General features: G+C 38.8%; 1 protein-coding gene across 5 annotated transcripts in view; it reads left to right on the plus strand.

The window, feature by feature from the left end:
• The window catches only part of Phf8 (PHD finger protein 8), a 109,973-nt gene that overhangs the window by 14,381 nt on the left and 69,283 nt on the right, over nt 1-26,309 (plus strand). For all 5 annotated transcript variants that reach the window (XM_021187339.1, XM_029534136.1, XM_029534134.1 and 2 more), the window contains exons 3-8: nt 9,849-9,934; nt 10,269-10,377; nt 13,272-13,432; nt 15,124-15,265; nt 16,764-16,950; nt 18,604-18,766. In XM_021187339.1, the coding sequence (XP_021042998.1) occupies nt 9,849-9,934; nt 10,269-10,377; nt 13,272-13,432; nt 15,124-15,265; nt 16,764-16,950; nt 18,604-18,766 (848 nt within the window). The remainder of the gene's footprint in view (nt 1-9,848; nt 9,935-10,268; nt 10,378-13,271; nt 13,433-15,123; nt 15,266-16,763; nt 16,951-18,603; nt 18,767-26,309) is intronic.

Consider the following 26,309-nt stretch of genomic DNA (forward strand, 5'->3'; position numbering starts at 1 on the left):
GACATACTTTCTCTAGCAAGACCACACCTAAGTCTGCCCAAGCAGTGTAACCAAGTGTGGACCGAGTGTTCAGACACACAAGGACATGGATGATATCTCATTCAAATTACCACACCATGGTGACCTGAAAGACCACAGAAAGTAAAAAGCTCTTTTTTTGTTTCTAAAGAAGGAGCTCTGGCTTTTCATTTATAGTAAGCATATGCTGTGTGTGAGGGATAAAAGATGACACCAGAGAGGCAAGGCCTTTTTAGGCCATGGGCAATTCATTCTTAAAGAAAAATTGGGAGTACATACATACCATACATGTCCTTTTGGGTTTGGGTTACCTCACTCAGGATGATATTTTCTAGTTCCATCCATTTGCCTGCAAAACTCAGGATGTCCTCGTCCTTAATAGCTGAGTAGTATTCCATTGTGTAAATGAACCACATTTTCTGTATCCATTCTTCTGTTGTGGGACATCTGGGTTATTTCCAGCTTCTGGCTATCACAAATAAGGCCACTATGAACATAGTGGAACATGTACCCCTGTGGCATGGTGGGGCATCTTTTGGGTATATTCCAAAGAGTAGTATTGGGTGAGGGAAAAGGACTGAAGCTCTGAGGGCCAGCAGAAAGAATGGAAACAGGCAGCCTTGGGAGATAGGAGGTTGTGTGTGTGTGGGTCTTCAGAATGCACCAGAGACTTGGGAAGTAAGAAACTCTCAGAACTCAAAGGGAGGGACCTTAGATGAAATGCCGGACAGTAGGGAGAGGGAACTTATAGANCCCACCTCCAGCAGGAAGACAGGATATCAAATGAGGGATGGGGTTGCAATCCCAAAGTCACAACTGCTCCGTAATAGTTCCTGTCTGAATGAATTACAGGGATGGAAATGGAGAGGAGCCTGAGGAAAAGAAGATCCAGTGACAGGCCCAAAGTGGGATCCAGCTCAGGGGGAGGCCCCAAGGCATGACACCATTACTGAGGCTATGGAGCACTCACAAAAAGGGAACTAACATGACCGTGCTCTAGAAGACCCAACAAGCAGCTGAAAGAATCAGATGCAGATATTAGGACCCAACCAATGGACAGAAGAGGCTGACCCTGTTGTTGAATTAGGGAAGGCTGAAAGAAGCTGAGGAGAAGGGTGATCCTGTAGGAAGACCAGCAGTCTCAATTAATCTGGACCCCCAAGTTCTCTCAAACACTGGACCACCAAACAGGCAGCATACACCCACTGATATGAGGCCCCCAACACACATACAGTAGAGGACTGCTGGTTCTGTGCTCATTCAGAGCTGATGGACCTAACCCTCAAGAGACTGGAGGCTCCAGGGAGTTAAGAGGTTAGGTGGGGTGGGGGTGGAGACATCCACGTAGAGGCAGGGTGTGGGGGAGGTATGGGATGTGAAACAGTTGGAGTGTGGATGGATATGTATGTGTGTGGGGGAGATAAAATATGGAGTATAAAAAAAATAAATAATAAATTAAAAAAAAGAAAAAGAGGAAATAGGGAGGGACTAGAGAGATGGTTCAGCAATTAAGAACACTTGCTGCTTACTTTTTCAGAGGAGCTGAGTTCAAATCCCAGCACCCATGTCAGGTATTCCAAAACTACTTGTAACTTCAGCTCCAATACCCTCTTTCTGCTTCTAAGGACACCCGTTAATACATGTACACACACACACAAAATGAAAATACGAGCTTTTGAGGGGTTTTGGGTATGAGATAATGAGAGATTACGTTTTTTAAAAATGTAATTAATTGATGTTATGTGTTTTTGTATGCCTGAGTATGTATGCATACCATGTGTGTGCTGCAGCCCGAGGAGGTCAGAAGACGGTGTTGGATCACCTGGAACTGGAGTTTCTGGATCCTCTGCTTAATTACTGAGCCATTTCTCTAGCCCACACTTCATTTTTTAGTGATCATTTTGGTATGGAGAATCATTTTTCGTGGAGACAGTGTTGAGGTTTGGAGTCTATTCTGGTGAGTAGGACAGTAATTCTAGTTAGAGATCATAATCTGTGTTATGGCTGCAACGGTAAGAATGACAGAGGCACACAAGTGATAACTAAAGAATTAGGATATAGAACTGATAATTTTGAGTTTTTTACCATGTTTAAACTGCTACCCATTCCAAAAGGAGGCCATTTGAGCTATATAAATGTAGATACAGATGTTTGGCTGTGAATTATCAGAGAGGGGCAGACAAGAAGGAATGAAAGGAAAAGAAGAATGGGTTTTTAAGGTCAGTATACTTGTTTACATAGTATTGTAAAGAAAGAGAAAGAAACAGGGTGTGTCTTAGTCAGGGTCCCTATTCCTGCACAAACATCATGACCAAGAAGCAAGTTGGGGAGGAAAGGGTTTATTCAGCTTACACTTCCATACTGCTGTTGATCACCAAGAAGTCAGGACTGGAACTCAAGCAGGTCAGAAAGCAGGAGCTGATGCAGAGGCCATGGAGAGATGTTCTTTACTGGCTTGCTTTTCCTGGCTTGCTCAGCTTGCTCTCTTATAGAACCCAAGACTACCAGCCCAGGGATGGCACCACCCACAAGGGGACCTCCCCCCTTGATCACTAATTGAGAAAATACCTTACAGCTGGATCTCATGGAGGCATTTCCTCAACTAAAGCTCCTTTCTCTGTGATAACTCCAGCTGTGTCAAGTTGACACAAAACTAGCCAGTACAGGGTGAGAGATTGAAGATACCATAGAAAGAAGGGACAGTTAATTGATAAAATTAAAAAAAAAATGTGATCTGGGTGCTAGCACTGGCTTTAGGAAGAAGGAAAGATAGCATTTGCACTTCAACAAGAGGAAAGGGTGGGTGAAGGAAGAAGAGCTGTTATTAGAAGTCAAATTGGTTCTTGTCTGATTATTTCCTTTCTGTTTTATTTTCCAAGAAAGGAAGTAAATCATTTGCATGGAGAGAACGGAGAGATAATGGGATCAAGTTTACTGTGGATTGTGGGAAGCAAAGAGCTGAGTAGGAAATTATGGGAGAATTATCAGTCAGTATAATCTATATATTTTAGACAGTGAATATATTTTGCCACTAGTCCAATGGGTGATTATTTTTTCTCCAGCACATCCAATGGTCTAGTGTAGTGGGATTGAACTAGGGATAGCTTTGCAAATGTGATGAAAGGTAGGTGGGACAAGTGAAGAATGCTGGAATTTAAGCTAGATAGTAAGTAGGTTGAAGTCAAGAATAGGTAGATTTGGTGCCACAGGCCTGTAATCCCTTATTCAGGAATTGAGGCATGGGGATTTTGAGTTCAAGGCCAGCATAAGACCTTCTCTGAAAACAAAGCATAAAGTTACAAAAGAATGTACTGGGTATGGTGTGGTGTGGTGTGGTGGCAGAAGGGGGATGCCCAGAAGGCAGAGACAGGTAGAACTCTGTGAGTTCCAGGCCAGCCACAAGTACACAGTGAGACCTTTTTTCATACAACAACAAAATTAAATTAAACAAAGAATTCGTGAAAAGTAGGAATAGCTAGGATGTTTTGAAAGCAAAGAATAGGTATAGTGGGAACCTGGTGGATATGTTTATGGTGAAATGGAACATGGATTTATTTCATATTCCAGAAGTTAGCCAATTGCTGGACAGTCTGGGGGATGGTTATGAGAGTAGCTGAAATGAGAGTAGAGGTAACTATCTGAACATGATAAGGTCAAAGAAGCTGGGTCTCTGTGTTATTTCTGATACCTCGTAGAATATTGAAAAGACTTGGTGTGGAAAAAAATCTGTGAGCAGGTTCTCCAATGAATGAAGGAATGTGCTAGGGAGAAGGGTAACTGGAAGTAAAGAGGAGCAGGATGTGGTCTTGCTGCATGGTATAAAACTCAAAGAGGAATGAGTCATCTCATCTTACTTATGGTTTGATGGTTGATGTCAGTTGATGTCTTGATGACATCTAGAATCACTGAGAGGCCTTCAAGCATGCCTGTGAGTAATTATGGAAAATGATCTTGATTGTATTTTAATGGAGGTGGTAAGACCCACTTTCACTGTTGAATTGCACTTTTCTGGACTGTATAAACAGAAAAGGAACTGAGCAACAGCAGACATTCATCACCTTTTTGACTGTGCACTCAATGTAACTGAATGTTTCAAGTACCTGCAGCCTTGACTTTCCTACTGGGATATACTTTGGACCATGAACTAAAATAAGCACCTCTGTCCTTAAGTTGCTTTTGTTCATGGTATTCTATCACAGTAGCAGGAAAAGAGTTAGGCACAATGGTAGAGATAATCTCAAATTCTCATTGGAGAGATAAAAGGGTCATCTGTTGAACTTCCTCGTCTTGTCAGTGTCCAGAAGAATAGAGGTTTCCATCTGATAGAACTCTTTTTTTTTTGGTCCCCCCTCCATGAGCTCAGCTCCCTTGCCTCTAAGGTTTTTCATCCAACTACCCATGCCCACCTCAGCCCTTTAGCATCCCCCTTCTCTGGGGGCATCAAGCCTCCACAGGACCAAGTGCATCCTCTCCCACTGATGCCAGACAAAGCAGTCCTCTGCTACATATGTAGTGGGGGCCATGGACCAGCCCATGTATGCTCTTTGCTTGGTGGCATAGTCCCTGGGAGCTTTGAGTGGTCTGGCTAGTTGATACTGTTGTTCTTCCTATGGGGTTGCAATCCCCTTCAGCTCCTTCAGCCCTTCCCCTAACTATTCCATAGGGGTCCCTGACCTCAGTTCAATGGTTGGCTGTAAGTATCTGCATGTCTCAGTCAGGTACTAGTAGAGGACAGCCATGCCAGGCTCTTGTCTGCAAGCACAACATGGCAGCAGCAATAGTATTAGAGTTTGGTACTTGTGCATGGGATGGATCCCAAGTTGGGGTGGTCTCTGGATGGCCTTTCCTTTGGTCTCTGCTATACTTTTGTCCCTGCATTTCCTTTAGACAAGAATTTTGAGATGGGTAGGTGGCCCCATCTGTCAACTGAGGGTCATGTCTCTCTACTGGAGGTACTTGAGGTTCTATCTCCCCACTGTTGGGCATTTTGGCTAATGCCATCCCCATTGGGTCCTGGGAGCCTCTCATATCCCAGGTCTCTGGGACTTTCTAGAGGCTCCCCCCACCTTTCAGCCCACACTGTTGCTTTTATTTGTATTCATTCTTCTGACCCTCTGGACTTCTGTCTCTTCCCATACCTGATCCTGTCCCTCATTTCCCTCCCCCTCACCTCTTCTACCCAAGTACCTCTCTCCCTCTGCCTCCTGTGATTATTTTGTTCCCCCTTCTAAGTGGGATTGAAGCATCCATACTTGGGCCTTCCTTCTTGTTTTTTTGTTTTGTTTTGTTTTGTTTTTTTGGTTTTTTGAGACAGGGTTTCTCTGTATAGCCCCAGCTGTCCTGGAGTTCACTCTGTAGACCACGCTGGCTTCAAACTCAGAAATCTGCCCACCTCTGCCTGCCTGCCTTCCTTCTTAAGACCATATGAAGCTGATAGAACACTTAACACAGTGCTCCTTAGACTGTATGGTGAAGAACAAGGACATATTTTTCTTTATTTTTGGTCTCTAATGGATCAATTATTTAATAAAAGAAAAAGAGAATGACTAGAAAACCAATGTGAACAAAAAGCAATATAACCTCAATTTTTCATTATTAGATTCAATGGCTATTAAAACATCCTGTCAGATTTTTGTGAAGTAATACTGTCGTTTTCTGTACTTACTATAGACCTGTAGACAGATCACTATTAGTCTATGGATTACACTAGTGGTTTTCAACCTTCCTAATGCTGCAACCATTTAATACAGTTCCTCATATGTGGTGGCCCTCAACCATAAAATTATTTTAGTTGCTACTTCATAACTATAATTTTACTACTGTTAGGAATTGTCATGTAAATAAATGTCTTATATGCAGGTTATCTGATATAGGACCCCTGTGAAAGGTGTCACAACCCACAGGTTGAGAATAACTGGATTACACTTTGAGTAGCACTGGTATGGAGAAAATAATTTCCTTGTAGATCAACTGTTTTTGTTTAAACTTGAAAAGTAAAGGAGGGTTCTGTTTTATATTGTTTTGTTTTTAGACAGGGTTTCATCTAGCCAAAGCTGACCTTAAACTACTGATTCCTCTGCTTCTATCTCTGAAATTCTGAGATTATGGGTGTATTAGTTGCTTTCCTGTTACTGTAATAAACACCATGAGCAAAGCAACTATAAAAAGAAAGTATTGAATTGGGCTTATATATGTTTCAGAGGGTTAGCACCCATGATGGGAGAGAGAAAGCAGAAACAACTGAGAGATCACGTCTTGAACCTTAAGCAGGAGTTAGAGACCACACTAGGGATGGTAGACATCTGTTGAAACCTCAAAGACTGCCCGCCCCTGCCCATGACACAACTCTTCCAAGGTCATACCTCATCCTTTCCAAATAGTTCCACTAACTGGGGACCGTGTATCCAAACTTATGAACCTATGAGGGCCATTCTGATTCAAACCACCACAGGACACATGTACCACCATGCCCGACAAGTGTTTCTTGAAGGTGAAGCTAGAGCAGTTTATATATCATGGTATAGGATTGCTGAGGCCATGACATGGAAGTTGAGAGAGGTGACAGGCAGTGACTGGTTTTGGTAGAAAAGGAATATGTGATAAAAGTTCAGGAGTGATGACAGCAAGGTTTCCTTTTTGAGCAGTGTCCAAATACAGCAGGGCATGAAACATAAAGCACGTATGTCATGGAAATGAGTGCCTCAGGTCCAAACAAAAGATTTATAGATTAGGCCAGGTGACGCAGGCCAGTAACTTTGGGACCAGGAAGTTAAGGTAAGTTTGAAGTGAGATTGTGCTATATAGTGAGACCCTATCTCAACAAGCAAGCAAGAAAACAAACAAACAAACAAACAAACAGAAAACAAACTTTAGGGTAGTGAGGAATGATAACATGAATATGGCAAAAAGTAATATTAACTGTCATTTGTCATTTATGCTGTGCCAGTCTCTGTGTTCATTTTGTTAATGAACTTTATGTACATTATCTGCTAACATCTACAAAGTTGATGCTAATGTCTTAATTTCTTGATATGCTGCAGGTTTATAGACATAGAGTTATTGTTGCAGAGATGAAGGTAAAGGAGGGACCAGATTTCTGGACTGATCATCATAATCTTGGCTGAAACTATTTGAGCTCTACCATTTTTATATGCCTTGTTATATGTGGTTGATAAAAGGCTTAAAGCATTTAAACCATAGACAGAAATTATTTGAAAGGTTCTTGTCATCTTTCTTGGTGAGAGAAGAGCTTAATGTGTGAAATTTATATATATGCATACAAAATTAAATCTAAATGAAGCTTCAAAATGATTACTATATTTCTTCATTCATAAATGTTGTTGGCTCTAAATATTTCTGGTAGTTTTATTTAATAAAATATCTCAACAAAGTTCTAAGTTTGGGTTCTTGTATTTTGAGTATGTTAGGCAAAATAAAATATTAAAATAAGACTTATTCTTAAAAAATCTTTTAGTATTTTGAGATGTTTTTCTTATATAGCTCAGGCTGGTCTAATACTTGAGGGTAACCTGAAACACATGATAATCCTCTTTTCTCCACCTCTAGAATGCTGGAATTAGAAGTGTGGATTAGAGGACTAGAACATCTGGTTCTTTTTAGCTTTTTTTGTTTTGTTTTTGAGACAGGGTTTCTCTGTGTAACAACCCTAGCTGACCTGGAACTTGCTCTGTAGACCAGACTGCCATTGAACTCACAGAGCTCTGCCTGCCTCTGCCTCCCATGTGCTGGAATTAAAGGCATGCACCACCACTGCTCAGCCCCTCTTTTTACCTTTTAAATGTAACTATTTGGAACATTTAAACTGATTTATTGGGGGGGGGGGATTGATAAGATGGCTTAGCAAGTAAGAGCACTGACTGTTCTTCCAAAGGTCCTGAGTTCAAATCCCAGCAACCACATGGTGGCTCACAACCATCCATAATGAGATCTGATGCCCTTTTCTGGTGTGTCTGAAGACACCCACAGTATACTTACATATATTAATAAATAAATCTTTGGGCCGGAGCGAGTGGGGCTGGAGTGAACAGAGGTCCTGAGTTAAATTTCCAGTAACCACATGATGGCTCAGAACCATCTGTACAGCTACAGTGTATTCATATACATAAAATAAAGAAATAAGTCTTTAAAAATTACTGGATTTATATATTTCTTTTTATTCACATACTGATGCTCTAGTCTCTTTCAGCTTTGAGCATTCTGACTCGTCATGAAGTTTTGCCTTCATTGTTTTATACCAGTAGAATTTTGCATTGATAAAAATGTTTTATAATATGTACAATAACTGCATGTGGCTGGTGAAATGTAGCTGATGTAATAGAGGAACTACATTTTAAATTTTGCTTAACTTTATTTTTTAATTAATTTATTTTTATGTGTATGAGTGTTTTGTCCACATGTTTCTCTGTCTGTCTGTACACCAAGTGCCTGGTGCTAGTAGAGGTCAGAAGAAGGAACCAGATCCCTTGGAACTAGAATTAGAGAGGATTATGGGCCACTATTTAGGTGCTAGGAATTAAACTCAGGTCCTTTGAAAGCGCAAGCAGCCAGTGTTCTTAACCAGCGAGCTATCTATCCAGCCTTCAGGTGTACTTAATTTTAATTGATATAAATGTAAATCACCTTATGTACTATACTGCACTCACTGATATAGAACTTTTAAAAAATAAAAATCTTGCCAGAAGCTGGAAAGAACCCAGATGTCCCTCAACAGAGGAATGGATACAGAAAATGGAGTACTACTCAGCTATTAAAAACAATGAATTTGGGGCTGGTGAGATGGCTCAGCGGGTAAGAGCACCCGACTGCTCTTCCAAAGGTGCAGAGTTCAAATCCCAGCAACCACATGGTGGCTCACAACCATCCGTAACAAGATCTGACGCCCTCTTCTGGAGTGTCTGAAGACAGCTACAGTGTACTTACATATAATAAATAAATAAATCTAAAAAAAAAAAAACAAAGAATTTATGAAATTCTTAGGCAAATGGTTGTATCTGGAGGATATCATCCTGAGTGAGGTAACCCAATCACAAAAGAACACATATGATATGCACTCACTGATAAGTGGATATTAGCCCAGAAACCTAGGATACCCAAGATACCATCTCCAAAACACAAGAAAACCAAGAAGAAGGAAGACCAACGTGTGGATACTTCATTCCTCCCCAAAATAGGGAATAAAATATCCACTGCTTGTGGACGTTGTACATCGTGGTGCGGAGCCTAGTGCGCACCACGATGTACAACGTCCACAAGCAGACAGTTATCTATAGGATAGAATACAGAGGCCCCAATGGAGGATCTAGAGAAATTTTTTTTTTCGAGACAGGGTTTCTCTGTATAGCCCTAGCTGTCCTGGAACTCACTTTGTAGACCAGGCTGGCCTCGAACTCAGAAATCCGCCTGCCTCTGCCTCCCGAGTGCTGGGATTAAAGGCGTGTGCCACCACGGGCCGGATCTAGAGAAATTACCCAAGGAGCTGAAGGGGTTTGCAACCCTATAGGTGGAACAACAATATGAACTAATGAGTACCCCAAGAGCTCGTGTCTCTAGCTGCATATGTAGCAGAAGATGGCCTAGTCAGCCACTGTTGGGAAGAGAGGCCCCTTGGTCTTGCAAACTTTATATGCCCCAGTACAGGGGAACACCAGGGCCAAGAAATGGGAGTGAGTGGGCAGGGGAGCAGGGCGGAGGGAGGTTATAGGGAACTTCGGGATAGCATTTGAAATGTAAATGAAGAAAATATCTAATAAAATAATTTAAAAAATAAATAAAAATCTTATAAACCTTGGCTATGTTTTTTTCTTTTCCAGTTGTGTTGGTGTTGAGGAGGAGAAGGCTGCTGATATTGATCTTTACCATTGTCCCAACTGTGAGGTCTTACATGGACCTTCCATTAGTAAGTAGATCTTATAATTTGTATCAGGAAGTAACAAGGGAAGAAACAAAGCAAAGGTAGTTTTGGATAGTCTTTGCCTCATATGTGTCTTCCTTAGGAAACAGCAGAAGCCCATGCACATCCAACAGGGCCTGTAGCTATTGCCCTAAGAGAGCAAATATGCATAGCTTTATCTCTTTCCCATTTTAGGAACTACCCAGAGGAAGCACACTCTTCTTTAAGAGGAGCTTTCCTGAGTATAAGAGAGCATCTTTAACTGTAGATGCCCCTGGGGTTTTAGATTCTTAGCTCCTGTCTGTTCTAACTCATTACCACTTGTCTTTTTCTGGTTTAGTGAAAAAACGTCGTGGATCTTCCAAAGGACATGATAATCACAAGGGGAAGCCACTGAAGACTGGGAGCTCTATGTTTATCCGAGAACTACGGGGTAGAACTTTTGACAGGTGAGGAAATGTTAAGCATTAGAGCTATGAGAAGCTGTACATACTTCCTTTCAGCTGTTCCACTGGCTGTGCCATTATGTGCCTCCTTCATGTCTGGATATCTTCTGGGCCCTGCAGGATCTCCGGGGTGGGAACTTCTGTTTTGGTCAGTTCCTAAGTAACAGTGACCAGAGTTTCACTTGATGTTTAGAGTACATTATGACCTATTTACAAAAATCTGCAGTAACTGGGAAGCAGCTTTTGCCTTAGTCAACTTATAAGCATCTGAACAATGCTAGAATTGGACAGATTTTTTTTTGGTTTCTCCTTGTGTATATTAATTATATAAAGTAATGGATTTCATTATGACATTTCCATGTATATTATTAAATATACTTAGATCATAGTCATTCATTCTATGACTCTTTATTTCCTTCCCCTTTCCTATTCCATATTTATAACAGCTCCCCATTAAATGTCTGCAAGAGTTTTTAATGGTCAGCAAATTTAATTCTCTCATTATAGAGGAGAGGAAACTTTAAAACTAAAAATAGAGAGCTGTACTATGTTTTTCAATCAAAATGATGCTTTTTCTTTCAACTTACCTGGATTTAGTAAAAATGAATTGAACAAAAATAATGAGTTAGAAATTAATGAATAAAGAAGTATCATGTGGTTTTAAGTCCATTGGACTGTTTTCAGGTTTCTTGTACTTCAAGTATTAGATTGATTTTTCTAGGTTATTAGTTTTAAAAAATTAAAGGCTGTCAGTCCCCTTTCTACATCAGACCCCTCAGATCCCTTCTTCTACTTAGATCAGCTAATTTTTTATATTTTTTTCAAAAATAGTACTTGTATCCACATATATGTGGTTGTGTGTCCTTTTTCATTTTTGACACAAATGGAAGCATTATATTTTATACATTACCTTTATTTTTAAACCTAAATAATATATCTTGGAAATTTGTCTACAATCGCATACATAGGTGGTTTTTCCTTTCATGGTCATTTATTATTTCATATTTTATTTGACCAGTCCTCTAGTGATGGACATTTAAATTGATTCCAGCAATTTGCTGTTATTAAGAAAACTTCTATAGGCCATACCTTTTTTCTTCAGTAATGAGCATTGAACCTAGGTATCACACATGCTAGGCAAGTACTCTACCACTGAGCTATATTTGCAGCCCCAGTGAATATCTCTCTGTACTTAAGTTTTTGCATGTGTGACAAGTATAAATGTAGATTTAACTGTGTAAAAGTAAAATTGTTAGATCAAAAAGGATATGCCTTAGGAATCTGTAAATATTGCCAATTCTTTGCATAAAACTTATACAACATCACTGACATTTTGTCAAAGCTTTGATGATTTTTTATGATTAAATTTTCAAAATTTAATGAATCTTTTTATTTTAATTTATTACCTTAATTATGAAAGAGGTTGATTTTTATATATTTATGGGTCATATTTATTGATAGCTTTCTTTTTTCTAAAGCAGTCCCATATTTTTTTATTGAGAAAATGTTTTCATACAATACATTCTGATCATGTTTTCCCCCTCCAGTTCCTCCCAGATTGTTCCCATCTATCCAACTCTGCACCCTTTCTTTCTCTGTGTTCAGAAAACAAACATACACAGCAAAAAAGAAACCAACCCACAAAAAATCTCTCTCTCTCATACACACACACACACACACACACACACACACACACACACACAAAACAAAACAAAATAACCCTAACAAAACAATATGAAACAAAAAGTCTACAAAAATACCTTTGAGTTTATTCTGTGATGGCCATCTACTTTTGGCCATGGAGCCTTCCCTTAAGTGTGGTTAATAAATTGGGCAGTGGTGGTGTATGTCTTTAATCCTAGCAGCAGCAGAGGACGGTGAATTTCTATGAGTTCAAGACCAGCCTGATCTACAGATCTCATTCCAGTACAGCCAGGGTTACATGGAAAAACCCTGTCTTGAACAAACAACAAAAAAGTGTTAATACTTCTCCAATGAGACTCCATTGGAGAAAACTAACTTATTACATTATATATTATTATATGATATTATCATATACCATGCTATTATGTATATTATAATTATATATATTATATTATAACAGCTTTCCTTGCAGACAATTTTAGTTTTTAATGCAGATCAATTTATTTATTTATTATCATTTTAGTAAAAACTGGGTCTTGTCTCTTACATGTTTTTCCCCTAGTACCTTTATGGCTTTAGTTTTTGCAGTTTAAATTTTGGGCCATCCTGAATTACATAAAGAGTAAAACAGGTAGAGTTTATGTTTGTTTCAATACAACTAATTTCCCTTTTCTTCATAGTCTTTTTTCTTTTTTGGTATTAGAGGTTGAAATCATGGACTCATTGCAAGCTAAGCTAATGCTCTGGCACTGTGTATACCTCCATCTATCTACCACTCTCTTGTCTCCATTATGACTAAGAGTAGTTGAGGGGGTAGAGAATAATATTATCAAAATATATTGTATGAAAAAAATTAAAAACAATTACCATCTTAAAAAAGTGGTTGTAAATACTGGTTTTAAAAGCTCAGTCTTTGCTCTCTTCAATAACATTTTAAATTGGATGTTGCTATTTTGAGTTAGAACAAATGAGTCAAAATTGTTAGTTCTATCTCTTCTTAGGTAAGCTATTGACTAATTTCCTTTGTTGTTCAGAAAAGAACATCCTGTTTGCCATATCTTTCCTACCTCTGTCAGTGACCTTGTCTACTGCTTTGGAAACATGTTTTTTCCTGGCATATGAAGTTTATGCCATTAGTTCTCAACCCATTTAAGACTCCCTCAGAAGACTATACCCCTCTAGTGAGAGGCCATTAAGGCCTTTAGTGAGCAGAATCTCAAGGTCATGTTTTTTTTTTCCTATGGCCCACACAGCTCAGATGAAGTGATTCTGAAGCCCACTGGAAGTCAGCTGACTGTGGAATTCTTGGAAGAGAATAGCTTCAGTGTGCCTATCCTCGTCTTGAAGAAGGATGGGTTGGGAATGACATTACCCTCTCCATCATTCACCGTGAGGGATGTGGAACACTATGTTGGTAAGACACCACAAACCCTCTTAACTGTGACATTAGCTGTTCCTACCAGAAATTAAATCATGCTTGGCATGGTGGCTCATGATACCTTTAATCTCAGCACCCAGAGAGCAGAGGCAATCAGATCTCTGAGTTTGAGGCCAGCCTGGTCTACATAGTGAGTTCCAGGATAGCCAGAGCCACACAGAAAGACCCTGTCTTGAAAAACAAAACAGGGGCTGGTGAGATGGCTCAGCAGTTAAGAGCACTGACGGCTCTTCCAAAGGTCCTGAGTTCAAATCCCAGCCACCACATGGTGGCTCACAACCATCCGTAATGAGATCTGACGCCCTCTTCTGGTGTGTCTGAAGACAACTACAGTGCACTTACATATAATAAATAAATAAATCTTTAAAAAAAAAAAGAAAAACAAAACAAACAAAAAGACTGGAGTCATTTCTCTAGTCCAACTTTTAATATTTGCTTTCTAGACATCTTGAGAGTATGATGTGAAGGCCTTGCAGATAGTCATTCTATGGCGAGACAAGAGGCATACTACTAGTCTTCTTTTCCTTTTTAGCTTTTTTTTAAAAAAATTCCGCTATTTTATGTACATGCATGCACTGTCTTCATGCACATCAGAATGGGGAATAAGATCCCATTATAGATGGTTGTGAGATACCATGTGGTTGCTGGGAATTAAACTCAAAACCTCTGGAAGAATACTGAGCTGTCTCTCTAGCCCTAGGGACTGTGTGTGTGTGTGTGTGTGTGTGTGTGTGTGTGTGTGTGTATGTTTGTGTGTATTTGGGGCTAATGACAGTATTTATTTGATTCATTCTTTTCTTAATAAACTACATAAAATTAGGTTGAGCCAATTTTTTTATTAATTTATATTACTTATTTATAGTCCAAAAGTTGTCCTCCTTCCTGGTCCCCTACTCCCTGAGTTCTTCACTCCCTTCCCCAGCCTCTGATAGGGTGCTCCCCCACTCACCTACCCATCCCCTCCTTACCCTCATCAGCATCCCTCCTCACTGAAGCATCAAGCTTCCATAGGATTAAGCACATCCTCTCCCACTGAAGCAGGACAAGAAAGTCCTCCACTACATATATACTGGGGCTACGGATCAACCCATGTATGTTCCTTGATTTTTGGCTTAGTCTCTGGGAACTCTGAGGAGTCTGGGTCAGTTGACACTGTTGTTCTTCCTATGGGGTTGCAATCCCCTCAGCTTCTTTAGTCCTTCCTCCAACTCCTCCATTGAAGTCCGCGACCTCAGTCCAGTGGTTGGCCGTAAGTATCTGCATCTGTCTTAGTCAGGTGCTGGTAGAGCCTCTCAGAGGACAGCCATGCCAGGCTCCCATCTGCAAGTACAATATGGTCTCATTGAGCCATTTTTTTAACTTGGAAAATTTTAGGGATCATAGTCTCTGATACCTGTTCTTACATACTATATTTTACTGGAGCATCAGTGAAAAGCAGATCCATGGGCAGTTAGACTATGTGAGAGTTTCTATCAGATAGCTCCAGAGCCCTAATAGCCCCCACCCAGATCTTGAGAGTGTGATAGATTTCTACTCTCTGTCCTGAACACATAGTATCTGAAGATAGAATTCCCGAGTATATGGTCATTTTAGGTGCTGGGGAGGGAACAAGAAGTTTTTGTCCCTGAGAGACATAACTCAGTACAGAACTCATGTCTTTATTTCAGGTTCTGACAAAGAGATTGATGTGATTGATGTGGCCCGCCAGGCTGACTGCAAGATGAAACTCGGTGATTTTGTCAAATACTATTACAGTGGGAAGAGGGAAAAAGTCCTCAATGTCATTAGTTTGGAATTCTCTGATACCAGGTAGGAGGGGAAGGTAACAGAAAAGCCTGACAGGGCATCTAAAACTTGTAGATATACTTAAATTTATATTTTGGTTTGATTCCTTCATTCTAGCAGTTTTGTTTCTCATTTTGGAGAAGGGAGTTGGCTTATACTTTAAAGGGCACTGATTCAACTTTATAATAACTAAGTCAGTTTCTTCGATTTCTAGCAGAGCTAAATTATATAGAGTCTATTTAACTTAATCTGTCTCCTTTGTTCTAGGGCATCTTCTTTGATCTTTTCCTAGTGTTTATATTTTTATTTATGATTGTCCTAAATGAACAATAAGTCCTCAGTCTTTGAAAATAAACTTTAAAATTACAAGTAGTTTTTGTAAGGGTAGGTTGCCTACATTTACAAGGGAAAAATTATATGTTTTTAAAAGATTTATTTATTTTATGTGTATAAGTAAACTGTAATTGTCTTCAGACACACCCGAAAAAGGCATCAGATCTCATTACAGATGGTTGTGAGCCACCATGTGGTTGCTGGGAATTGAACTCAGGACCTCTGGAAGAGCAGTCAGTGTTCTTAACCGCTGAGCTATCTCTCCAGCCCTATAATCTTTAAAATATCCTATTAGTACTTACATATTCAGAACTGTGGTGAATATTAAGAAATTCTAACACATCTTTTTCTTTTAGGAAACTTACTTATTGCTTATTGGGATTTTTAAGCTTTCAAATAATAAAAATATTTGCAAGAAGTTGCAAAAACAGTGTACTTTTCAGTTTCCCACAGTGGTAACATGATTATAATACTAAAATCCTTGCTGTTGTTTTTAAGATTAAAGAACCTAAAGGTATTTAAAAACTGTAGTTTCTTTATATATCACTTAATCCAGAAAACCTGTGTGATAGCTTGCATACATGCAGAAAAGGGGAAAAAGAAAACTAGAACAAAAAGAAAATAAAAATGAGGAACCAGGTTGCATATAGATAGATACTGTACACATGAATGCATAACCCTTTGTTTAAATAGTTGGTGGAAGTAGTTGGTGGAAATAGATTGTACAGTTTTCATTGAATTTCCTGAAGGTTAAAACAAAGAGGCGTGCATAATATTATAAGATATGTGGGTTTATGTGGGATAAAACAGTCAGATGTATAGAACTGAGCTCCAGGAGGTTTCTGTAATTGTAAGGGCTTTTCATAAAGAAGATATCAAGGTAGGGAAAAGACAACTGTTACAAACTAAGTGCTGAATGAGTAGACTGGGGAAGCGAAATAAATAATGGGCATGACAATTTAGTAGTAGAATGGCCACTTCCTATTGGGGAAGGATTTGGGGCTAGGATTTAGGACTGGATTTGGAGCTGAGTGGAGCAGGACTACTGTCAAACTTGTAAGAAGTTTGTTGCATATACCTTTGGGTTCTGTGGAGAAAATGACTTTTTAAAATCTGACCACAGTATTGTATTCAGGCTTAAACCTTCAATTTTCAGTCAGCTCACACTTCTTTTCACCTTCTTTACTAGGCTTTCAAACCTTGTCGAAACACCCAAAATTGTTCGCAAGCTGTCATGGGTGGAGAACTTGTGGCCAGAGGAAAGTGTCTTTGAGAGACCCAATGTGCAGAAGTACTGCCTCATGAGTGTGCGGGATAGCTATACAGATTTTCACATTGACTTTGGTGGGACCTCAGTTTGGTACCATGTGCTTAAGGTAGGAATGAGTATGATACCTGGAGGCAGCCAGACACATCTGCCTCGCATATTCTATCTGGGTAATACTTTGACATGATTAACTCTATTGTGTTAATTTTGAAGACAGAATTTCTGGGTAAAAGGCCATTCTAGGTACTGGTGAGGGTACAAGAAGTTTTTTTCCCCTGAGATACAGAATTCATTTTTTTACTTCAGGTTCTGACAAAGATATTAATGTGATTGATATGGCACATGTGGGTGTGTCTCTACAATTTTGATGCTTAAGCAAAAAAGTTGTTGAAGGTAGGCATGGTGGCTTCTGCTTATAATTTCAACACTTGCTGGGTTGTGTCAGGAGGCTTGCCATGGATGAGAGGTCAGCCTGAGCTTCATGGTAAGTTTCAGATCAGCTTCAGTTTAGCTTGAGCTAAAGAATGAGAGACTGTCTCAAAAAATCCAAAACAAAACAAAACAAAAGAACAACAAAAACCATGGAGAGGGGGGCATGCAGCAGGCCCTAGGCTGCACCCCTAGCACTAAAACTACTTTTTTGAGGTCTAGAGACATCACTTAATGGTGTAGTGCTTTCTTAACGTGTGCAAGGTCCTAGCTTCTATCTCTAGTACCGCAGATGTAGATTTTTTGGATAGCAATAAATTACTTAAGATATTCCCTACCTTCTTAAATGAAGGAATTCTATTTCTCCCAATATGTATGAAAATGTCTATATTAGTTGTAGAAATTTCTTGGTAATGTAAGCTTTCCCTCCCTCAAACTTTAATATATGTACTGTAGAATTCTTTTACTTTCTCCAAAGTAACCAAAGTAAAGTGGCTGTATTTTTTTATCTAAGACATTTGGGAGTAGTTCCAGACATAGTGTCTCCTTATGTCTAATAATCCATTATTTAGTTCTTAACAACGGTATTTTCTTAAGTAATTACAGGATAGTTATCAAAATAAGGTAATTGATAGAATACTATTATTAGCTCCTCTCTATAAAGGCTGCCAGTTTTTTCAATTGTATAGTACACATACAGTTTTGTCACACATCATAGTTTTCTGTGTTGAAATTTTTGATGTATTAGCTAAGCTGCGGAGTTATCCTTATGCTAGGGTGTGGTTTTTTTTCACCAAATGTCTATGAGATGATTATCCAAGCAAAACATAATTAGGAAATAAAATATCCTTCCAACAGATAATCCATCATCTAATGAAATATAATATTCTGGAAGAAATCCTTGGACAGTTACTGAATTTTTAAACTTATTAACTTTGATTGCAGGTATGAGAAGGAACACTGTATAACTGGCATTTAAAAGCAGATTCAATTTTCTTCTCATCAGTAATATGGCCTTAAATTCTAGGGCTAGTAGTATTGATCTTATGTATAGATGCCATTTTTCATTTGGTATTACATCTAAAATAAGAGCAATTGGTATATATTTCTCCTAACTTAAATAGATTTAAGTACTCCTTTCAAATTATTTTTGGAAAATTTGGAGAAAATTTGGGCAGTTTATCTAAAAATGTTTCTTGATGGGTTTGAGAAACAGCTCTGGCCTGCTGATATAGATGTGGGTGGAGACTGGGAGAGAGAGTTGACCATTTGAACATCCTTCTTTGAGAAGGACTTTTCTTGAAATCTTTAGTATGGTATCTTTTTATTTCAGGGTGAGAAGATCTTCTACCTGATCCGCCCAACAAATGCTAATCTGACTCTCTTTGAGTGCTGGAGCAGCTCCTCCAATCAGAACGAGATGTTCTTTGGTGACCAGGTGGAAAAGTGCTACAAGTGTTCTGTGAAGCAAGGACAAACACTGTTTATTCCAACAGGTCATTCCTGGGTCCCTCTAGAGGGGAGGATGGGAAAGGCAGAAAGAAGGGAGATAGTGGTACTGTACCAAACCCTGTCTGTAATTTATTAATCTCATTATGTGACATTTTTTTCTCATTCGCTAAGAGGTTAAGAACTAGACCTCAAGAAAATTTATATGTTGGCCAGTAGGTAGCTTGGTTTTGTGTGGAGGCCACAGATGACAGAACAAGCAGGAGGAGGCTGATGGAGCATTGTATATGGGGTTAATGACACTGGGTATACGAATAGAGAACAGGACTTAGTCCTATGACTCTAGGGATACTAACTCAGAGGCTGATGTTCTGGTCAATAACATTGAATGACCAGGATGGAAACATTCTTTGTTAATAGTTCATGCCTGGGATTTACTTATAGAATTCTTAGGTCTCATGTGGAGTCTGAATTTGTGTGTATTTTGCTAGGCAGCCATTCTTCCACTGAGCTATATCCTGAGCTGAGAATGTACATTTAAAAAAAAAAAACCCTGTTGTCGCAATTTGGGGAGAGTTGATATCTAGAAGCTAATTGAATCTTTTATGAACAGTCCAATTTAAATGTTTCTTGATTATTTAATCAGAATTAACATTAAATTTTATTGAAATGTATAGGGTAATACTCTTATTGAATGTGGGTATAATAAAACACACTTGTAATATCAGATACTTGGAAAAACTGAGGCAGGAGGATTATGTTTTCAAAGCTAGCCTGGGCAAGTTAGTGAAACTCTACAATAAAACAAAATAAATATTTTAAAGATCTTTTGTTTTGTCTATTACAAGGTCTCACTACATAGATCAGGCTAGTGATCTTAAACTCAGAGATCCACCTGCCTCTGCCTCCCAGCTGCTGGGATTAAAGGTGTGTGCCACTATGCTCAGCTTAAAAATAATAAATAAATAAATAAATAAATAAATAAATGGAATTCTCTTGTGAAATAACATGGACCTGAAAATTTGGGGAGGAGTTTTATTTTAGGATTAGTTTTCCTTAATCTTTGTAAGGCTATTTGCATTATCTAGCCCATGTGTTTACCACCAAAGCTATCTTGCCAGTCCATGTATTCCATATTAGATGAGTTGTGGTTGCCTATGCTTTTCAAAGAAGTACTATATCGATTCATTCTTTTATTTCTTCTCTCCCTTCCTCCCTCTCCCCAATTTTGTTCATCCCTGATACTAGTTACCTGTGTCTTCTCTTTTATTTCTGTCAGTCTTCTAGAGGCTTATCAGTTTTGTTTGATGTTTTTTCTCTTTAGTTTTTCAATTTTGATTTTTGCTTTTATCTTTATTTTTCCGTCTGTTCATTCTGAGTTTATTTTATACTTTTTTCCTAGTGTTTTTCCTAGTCTCGAGATGGATTTTAGATTATTAATTTCAGACTTTCTTTCTTTTGTAATGTGAGCATTTAGTGCTATAAATTCCCAGCACCAGTTTAGCTCTTAGACATATTTTTGTTATAATTTTTATTGTGTTAAGTGTGCCTTTGTAGAAAGTGAGATAGAATTTATATGCCACAAAATATAAAAGTTTAACAGTTGTTTTTAGTGCACTTTTGCCAGGGATCATCACTTTAAAAAGAAACACTTTCCCCATTAACAGTTACTTTTTATTCTGCTCTTCTCCCAGCCTGGGACAACAATTTCTTTTAAATTTCCCTTGTATGTGGATTTTCATCTTGAGTATTTCACATAAATAATAGTTTTGGGATAGACTCTCACATAGTCTAGGCTAGCCTTAAACTCAACTCAAGTTGGCCTTCAACTATTGATCTTCCTACCTCCACCTTCTTGGTGGGATTACAAATGTGTACCACCTTACTTTTTTTTCTTTAGACAGATTTATGTGATCTTGGAATCTGCTATGTAGCCCAACCTTTCCTCAAACTTGCAATATTTTGTCAGCTTCATGAGTATATGATTATAAACGTGGCACCTCACTTTACTACTTTTTTTAATGGCAAAATAATTCCTTTACCCCCTGCAATAGGGTCTCATGTAATCAATAACCAATGTTGCTGTGTAGCTAAGGGTAACCTTGAACTTCTCCTCCTGCCCCTTTCTTCTAAGTTCTGTGGTTATAAGCTTACACTACCATGCCTAGTTTGTGTGTGTGTGTACTAGAGATCAAACATAAAGTTCATGCTAAGTAATCCATCTACCAGCTGAGCTATTACTCCAGACACTGCAAAATAGTATTTCATGTGGTTATGCCACATATTTTCCTTTTCTTTTAAAAATGTTTCCTTAGCATATATTATCCATAATAGTGTGTCTCTGTATGACATTTCTATACATGTTTATAATGTATTTTGTGTTTGCCATTCCCTGCTGTCCCTCTACCACACATGCTAACCCCCTTACCATTTCTACTTTCATGTCGTGTGTGTGTGTGTGTGTGTGTGTGTGTGTGTGCGTGTGTGCGCGCGTGCGTGCGTGTGAAACCCAGTGAGTTTCATTAGAGTTGTTAACAGGAGCATATTGGAAACCTTGCCAATGGTTCTTTCCTTTCTATCATGGAAGAAAATCTGGTTTTGTGAGTTTTACATCATGTACCCTAGTCCCATTCATCTCCCTGACCCCTCATATCTGTCTTTCATCCTTGCTAACTTCCCATCAAAATAAAATACACACAAACAGCAACAAAAAAAAAACATGGAAAATATCTCATCATGGAAGCTGTAGTATGTCACAGTGTGTCCCGCAGTATATCCCTCTGTCTACACTTCTGCACTTGGAAATGTTGCAGTGTGTTATTGGTCTGGTTCAAGATTTACAATATTGGGTCCTCATCAGGACTCCTCCAGGTTATCTTGTTGCTCTGGTTTGTGGAGATCCTTCAGCTTTGGATCAGCAAGACTGGAGCTTTCATGCATCCCAACCTTTTGAAGATGATACAGATTTTGGGGTGGATGAATTCAGAACCCTTGATTTGGGCCTCAGTGGTAGCTGAGCTGGCCAGTCTGCCAGAGAGCCTAATCTTGTGAATATCTTACACAAGTAATCACAGCTGCTGTGAGTTCAAGAATAGGTGGAGGGGCATCCACGTGGAGACAGGGCGTGGGGAGGAGGTATGGGATGTGGAACAGTCAGGAGGGGTGAACAGGGGGGAGGATAAAATGTGGAGTTTAAAAATTAAATAATTAAAAAAAGAATATAAAATAAAACAGCCATGCCATGTCTTGAAACACTGTTCCATACTCTCCTCCACTTCCTGTAGCCACATTTTATGTTTGATGTTTGTTTTTATTCACCAACTGATAGACATTAAGTTTTTCCTTTTTCTTTTCTTTCTTTCTTTCTTCCTTCCTTCCTTCCTTCCTTCCTTCCTTCCCCCCTTCTCTCTCTCTCTCTCTCTCTCTCTCTCTCTCTCTCTCTCTCTCTCTCTCTCTCAATACTGGGGATTGAATGCAAAGCCTTGTGAATGCTAATTGCTCCACCACTGAGCTAGTTCTGTAGCCCCTATTCAGTATTTTATTCAAAAAATCTTTTTGAGACAAGGTCTCATAAAGTTGCCCAGGTTGGCACCGAGCCCACTGTGTAATGTAATCAAGCCTCAGCTTCCTGAGTAGCAGAGGTTATAGTATGTGCCAGTCAATCTAGCTTGGAATCATTTTTGGCTATTATGAATAATGCTTCTGTGGGTATTCATATAAAACTTATTTTGCCAACATAATGAGTTGACTATTTTTTTTTTAGTTGACTATTCTTAATTAAAAATCTGGAATCCAGCCAGGCTGTAGTGGCACACACCCTTAATCTCTTTGTACTTGGGAGCCATAGGCAGGAGGTTCAATGCCAGCCTGGTCTAAAGAGCTAGTTCTGAGATAACCAGGGCTACAAAAATAAATCATATCCCAAGAAAGAAAAACAAACAAACAGCCCAGAAACAAATATCTGGAACCCAGTAGTATCTCTCTTTATTTATTTTTGAAGTATCTAAAAAAGTCTGAGCCCCCCTCCCCAGAATCATGTTTTATTGAATTTATTTTCTATGCTTAGTATTTGTACAGTCTTGTGTGTGTGTGTATACTTGTGTACCGGTGTATATGCATATCAGAGTCCAGAAATTGACATTCAATGTCTTCTGTAGTTATTCTTTATTTTTTAAAATGTATTTGTAATTTTAGGTTTTTTAAATCCTTTTTTTCTTTTTTATTATCCCCAATGCTATCCCCAAAGCCCCCTATACACCCCACTGCCCTGCTCCCCAACCCACCCACTCCTGCTTCCTGCCCTGGGGTTCCCCTGTACTTGGGCATCTTCACAAGACCAAGGGCCTCTCTTCCCAATGATGGCTGACTAGGCCATCTTCTGCTACATATGCAGCTAGAGCCACAAGCTCTGGGGATACTGGTTAGTTCATATTGTTGTTCCACCTATAGGGTTGCAGCCCCCTTCAGCTCCTTGGGTACTTTCTCTAGCTCCTCCACTGGTGCCCTGTGTTCGATCCATTAGCTGACTGTGAGCATCCACTTCTGTGTTTGCCAGGCACTGGCATAACCTCACAAGAGACAGCTATATCAGGATCCCTTCAGCAGAAACTTGCTGGCATGTGCAATAGTGTCTGGGTTTGGTGGTTGTATATGGGATGGATCCCTGGGTAGGACAGTCTCTGGATGGTCCTTCCTTCTGTTTTTTTTTTTTAAACGAATATTTTACTTACATGTAAGAATGTGCAACAAGTGCTTGCCTTGTTCCCTCTGGAGGGACCAAAGATGGCAATTGAATTCTCTGGAACTGGAGTTACAGATAGTTGTGATCTGCCATGTGGGTTCTGGGAATTGAGGCCTGGTCTTCTGGAAGAGCAGCCAATGCTCTTAATCTTCAAGCCATCTCTAGCCCATCACTTTTTTTTTTTTTTTGAGACATAATTTTTCACTAAACTAGAGTAGATGTAACAAGCCCTATGAGTCCTCCTTTCTCCAAGCTCTGCAATGCCCAAGTTACAGACATGTGCTTCCATGCTTAGATTTTTACATGGGTGCTTGAGATCTGAATTTAGGTCCTCATGCTTGCAAGGCTAATACTTTATCGACTGAGCCTTCTCCTTAGCTCTGAAATCCTTTGAGAGTCAAAGCAACTGTGTAAATAAAAAATTTTACATCATCTAACTAATTGTGATGAGATCATGCTCAGACATAAATGTAAAAATAACTTTTATTCACCCAATGTAATTGTCATCTTGGAGGCTTAGTTCCTCTGTCTGCTAACCAAGGCCTACTCCTGGAAGCTTCTAGCCTCAATACAATGTTATCAGCCTTAGAATGTTTTCAGCCTCTGAGATTTACTGCTGAATAAGATCTCTCCTTCCTAGTTCTTTCTGAATTCTGGCTGGCTAGTTCAACTCAGCTGTTTTGGCTCAGAGCTCTTCAAGCTGACTGATACAATCTGGCTTCTCCTGGCCATTCCTGAATGGATCTGCTTGGTCTCTTACTAACTGTGGCAGTCTGTCCTAATCTTCTGGCTCATTCTCATTCTCTGGCTAGTTCTATCTTCACCTGTGTCTAGGTAGTTCTTTGTCTGCAACCTTGTAAAACTGTCTCCTTCCTCTCCACTGCCCCTTAAGCAGCTCTCCTTTCCTCTCTACTCATGAGAGTTGTTCATATTCTGTTCTGTCAAATCTTTCTCACTCAGACATCAGTTTTAAACATAGCTGCTTCCTTCTACAAACTAACTTTACTTTCATTGTTTGGGATTAAAGGTGTGGCCCAAAGGCATGTCTATATTCCAACCAGAGGGATTAAAGGTGTGTGCTAAGGTTGAGCCACACCACAACTAGCCACAGGTTGTTTTTTTAAATAAATAACACAATCTCAGGGTATAACAATCTTGGGATTCACAGTGTGATCAAGTGCCCTATAACACATAAATGCATTAAATATGTAAATTTTACTTCAGGCTGTTTGTATAAAGTACATTCAGGTCATAAACAAGTATCTCATTCCCAGAATAACTGTTTTTATCCTCAAGATATATGTCTATTTGTAGATGTTAGAAAATTTTAAATATGTCTCAAGTCTGAAACATTTCTGATTTGAAGTATTTTAAGCAAGGGATATTTGGCTTGTATTTTCAGTTTTCTTGTGTATCTGTTTGGTAGAGGATTGCCTCTATCATGTGGTAACTCCATAGATTGCCTTTTGAGGAATTGTCAATCTATTATCAAAGTAGATAATGTGCACTGTTTTACATTCCAGGTAGCAAAGTATAAGGGTTCCAATTTGTTCATATCTTCTCAAATACTTGTCATTTCTGTCTTTATGATCATAGCAATCCTAGTGTGAGTAAAATATAACACCAAGGTTCTAGTTTGTGTTTCCCTAATGACTATTAATGTTGACCATCTTGCAAAAATACTTCCTGTAATTTATAGATTTTTGTTAATTTTTGTGCAATCCTTTACTTAGTTTTTTTATTTTTGTGAAATCCTTTACTTATTCTTAAATAGTAATAACAGTATAACTGTTTATATGTAGTTTAAATTAAATCCTATTTAATTATTAAATCACACAGTGCCCATCACACAACGACCATTACATGAATTATATTTTTGTACCTTTATCAGATATATTGTTCAAAATATTTTTCTTATTTGTGAGTTTATCTTTTGACATTATTCTTTCCTTTCTATCCTTTTTGAATTTTTAATTTTTTTCTTTTTTCTTTTTTAACAGGGGTTCTCTATGTTGCCAGGCTGTCCTGAAACTTGCTCTGTAGACCAGGCTAGCTTTGAACTCACAGAGACCTGCCTGCTTTTGCTTCCTGAGTGCTGGGATTAAAGGCATATGCCACCACCACCCGGCTTGACATTATCTTTAAATACATTAAATTGATTCATTGACAATTTCACACATACACACATATGCATACTTCATGTCCCCCATTATTTTTTCTTATCTCTCTTTCCCTGCTGCCCAACCTCTTCTTTTCAACAAATATCCCTCCTACTTTAACTTATTTGTGTGCTTCACTGCTTTTATTTTCCAGTGACAGTGACTTACTCTCTCATAGGAGCTATTAAATTAACTGCTTATAGCTCCCAGAAAGAGTTGAATCTTTTTACATTCTCCAATAGTCTCATAAAATATGCATGTTATTAATTCTGTCCAGTTTATCTGTTTTTCTTTGTTGGCTTTTCTTTCCTTTTTTCCTTTGTCTCACTCAGTCTGTGCTCAGTCTATCTCTGTATCTCCAAGGCCTCAAACCTGTGATCTTACTGCCTTTAATCTTTTGATTGATATGATTATATCTACAGGTATTGGGAATTCAAGGAAATAAATATTTATAAGTATTTTATTGGTTTTTTTGACACATTGTATTCAGACTGTGCTGTTTTACCATGTCGTTCAGCTAGCCTTAAACCTGTCATCTTCCTGCCTTAGCTTTCTGAGTGCTGAGATTATAACTATATGTCACTGTTTTCAGCTTAGTTTTGGTTATTATATTTAGACATTTTATTAAAATTGAGTTAATTTTTATATACAGGTTGGGGCAAGAGTCTAGTTTTATTCTTTGACATTAGC

The sequence above is a fragment of the Mus pahari genome, chromosome X (assembly GCF_900095145.1).
Source record: "Mus pahari chromosome X, PAHARI_EIJ_v1.1, whole genome shotgun sequence".
NCBI classification, from domain to species: domain Eukaryota; kingdom Metazoa; phylum Chordata; class Mammalia; order Rodentia; family Muridae; genus Mus; species Mus pahari.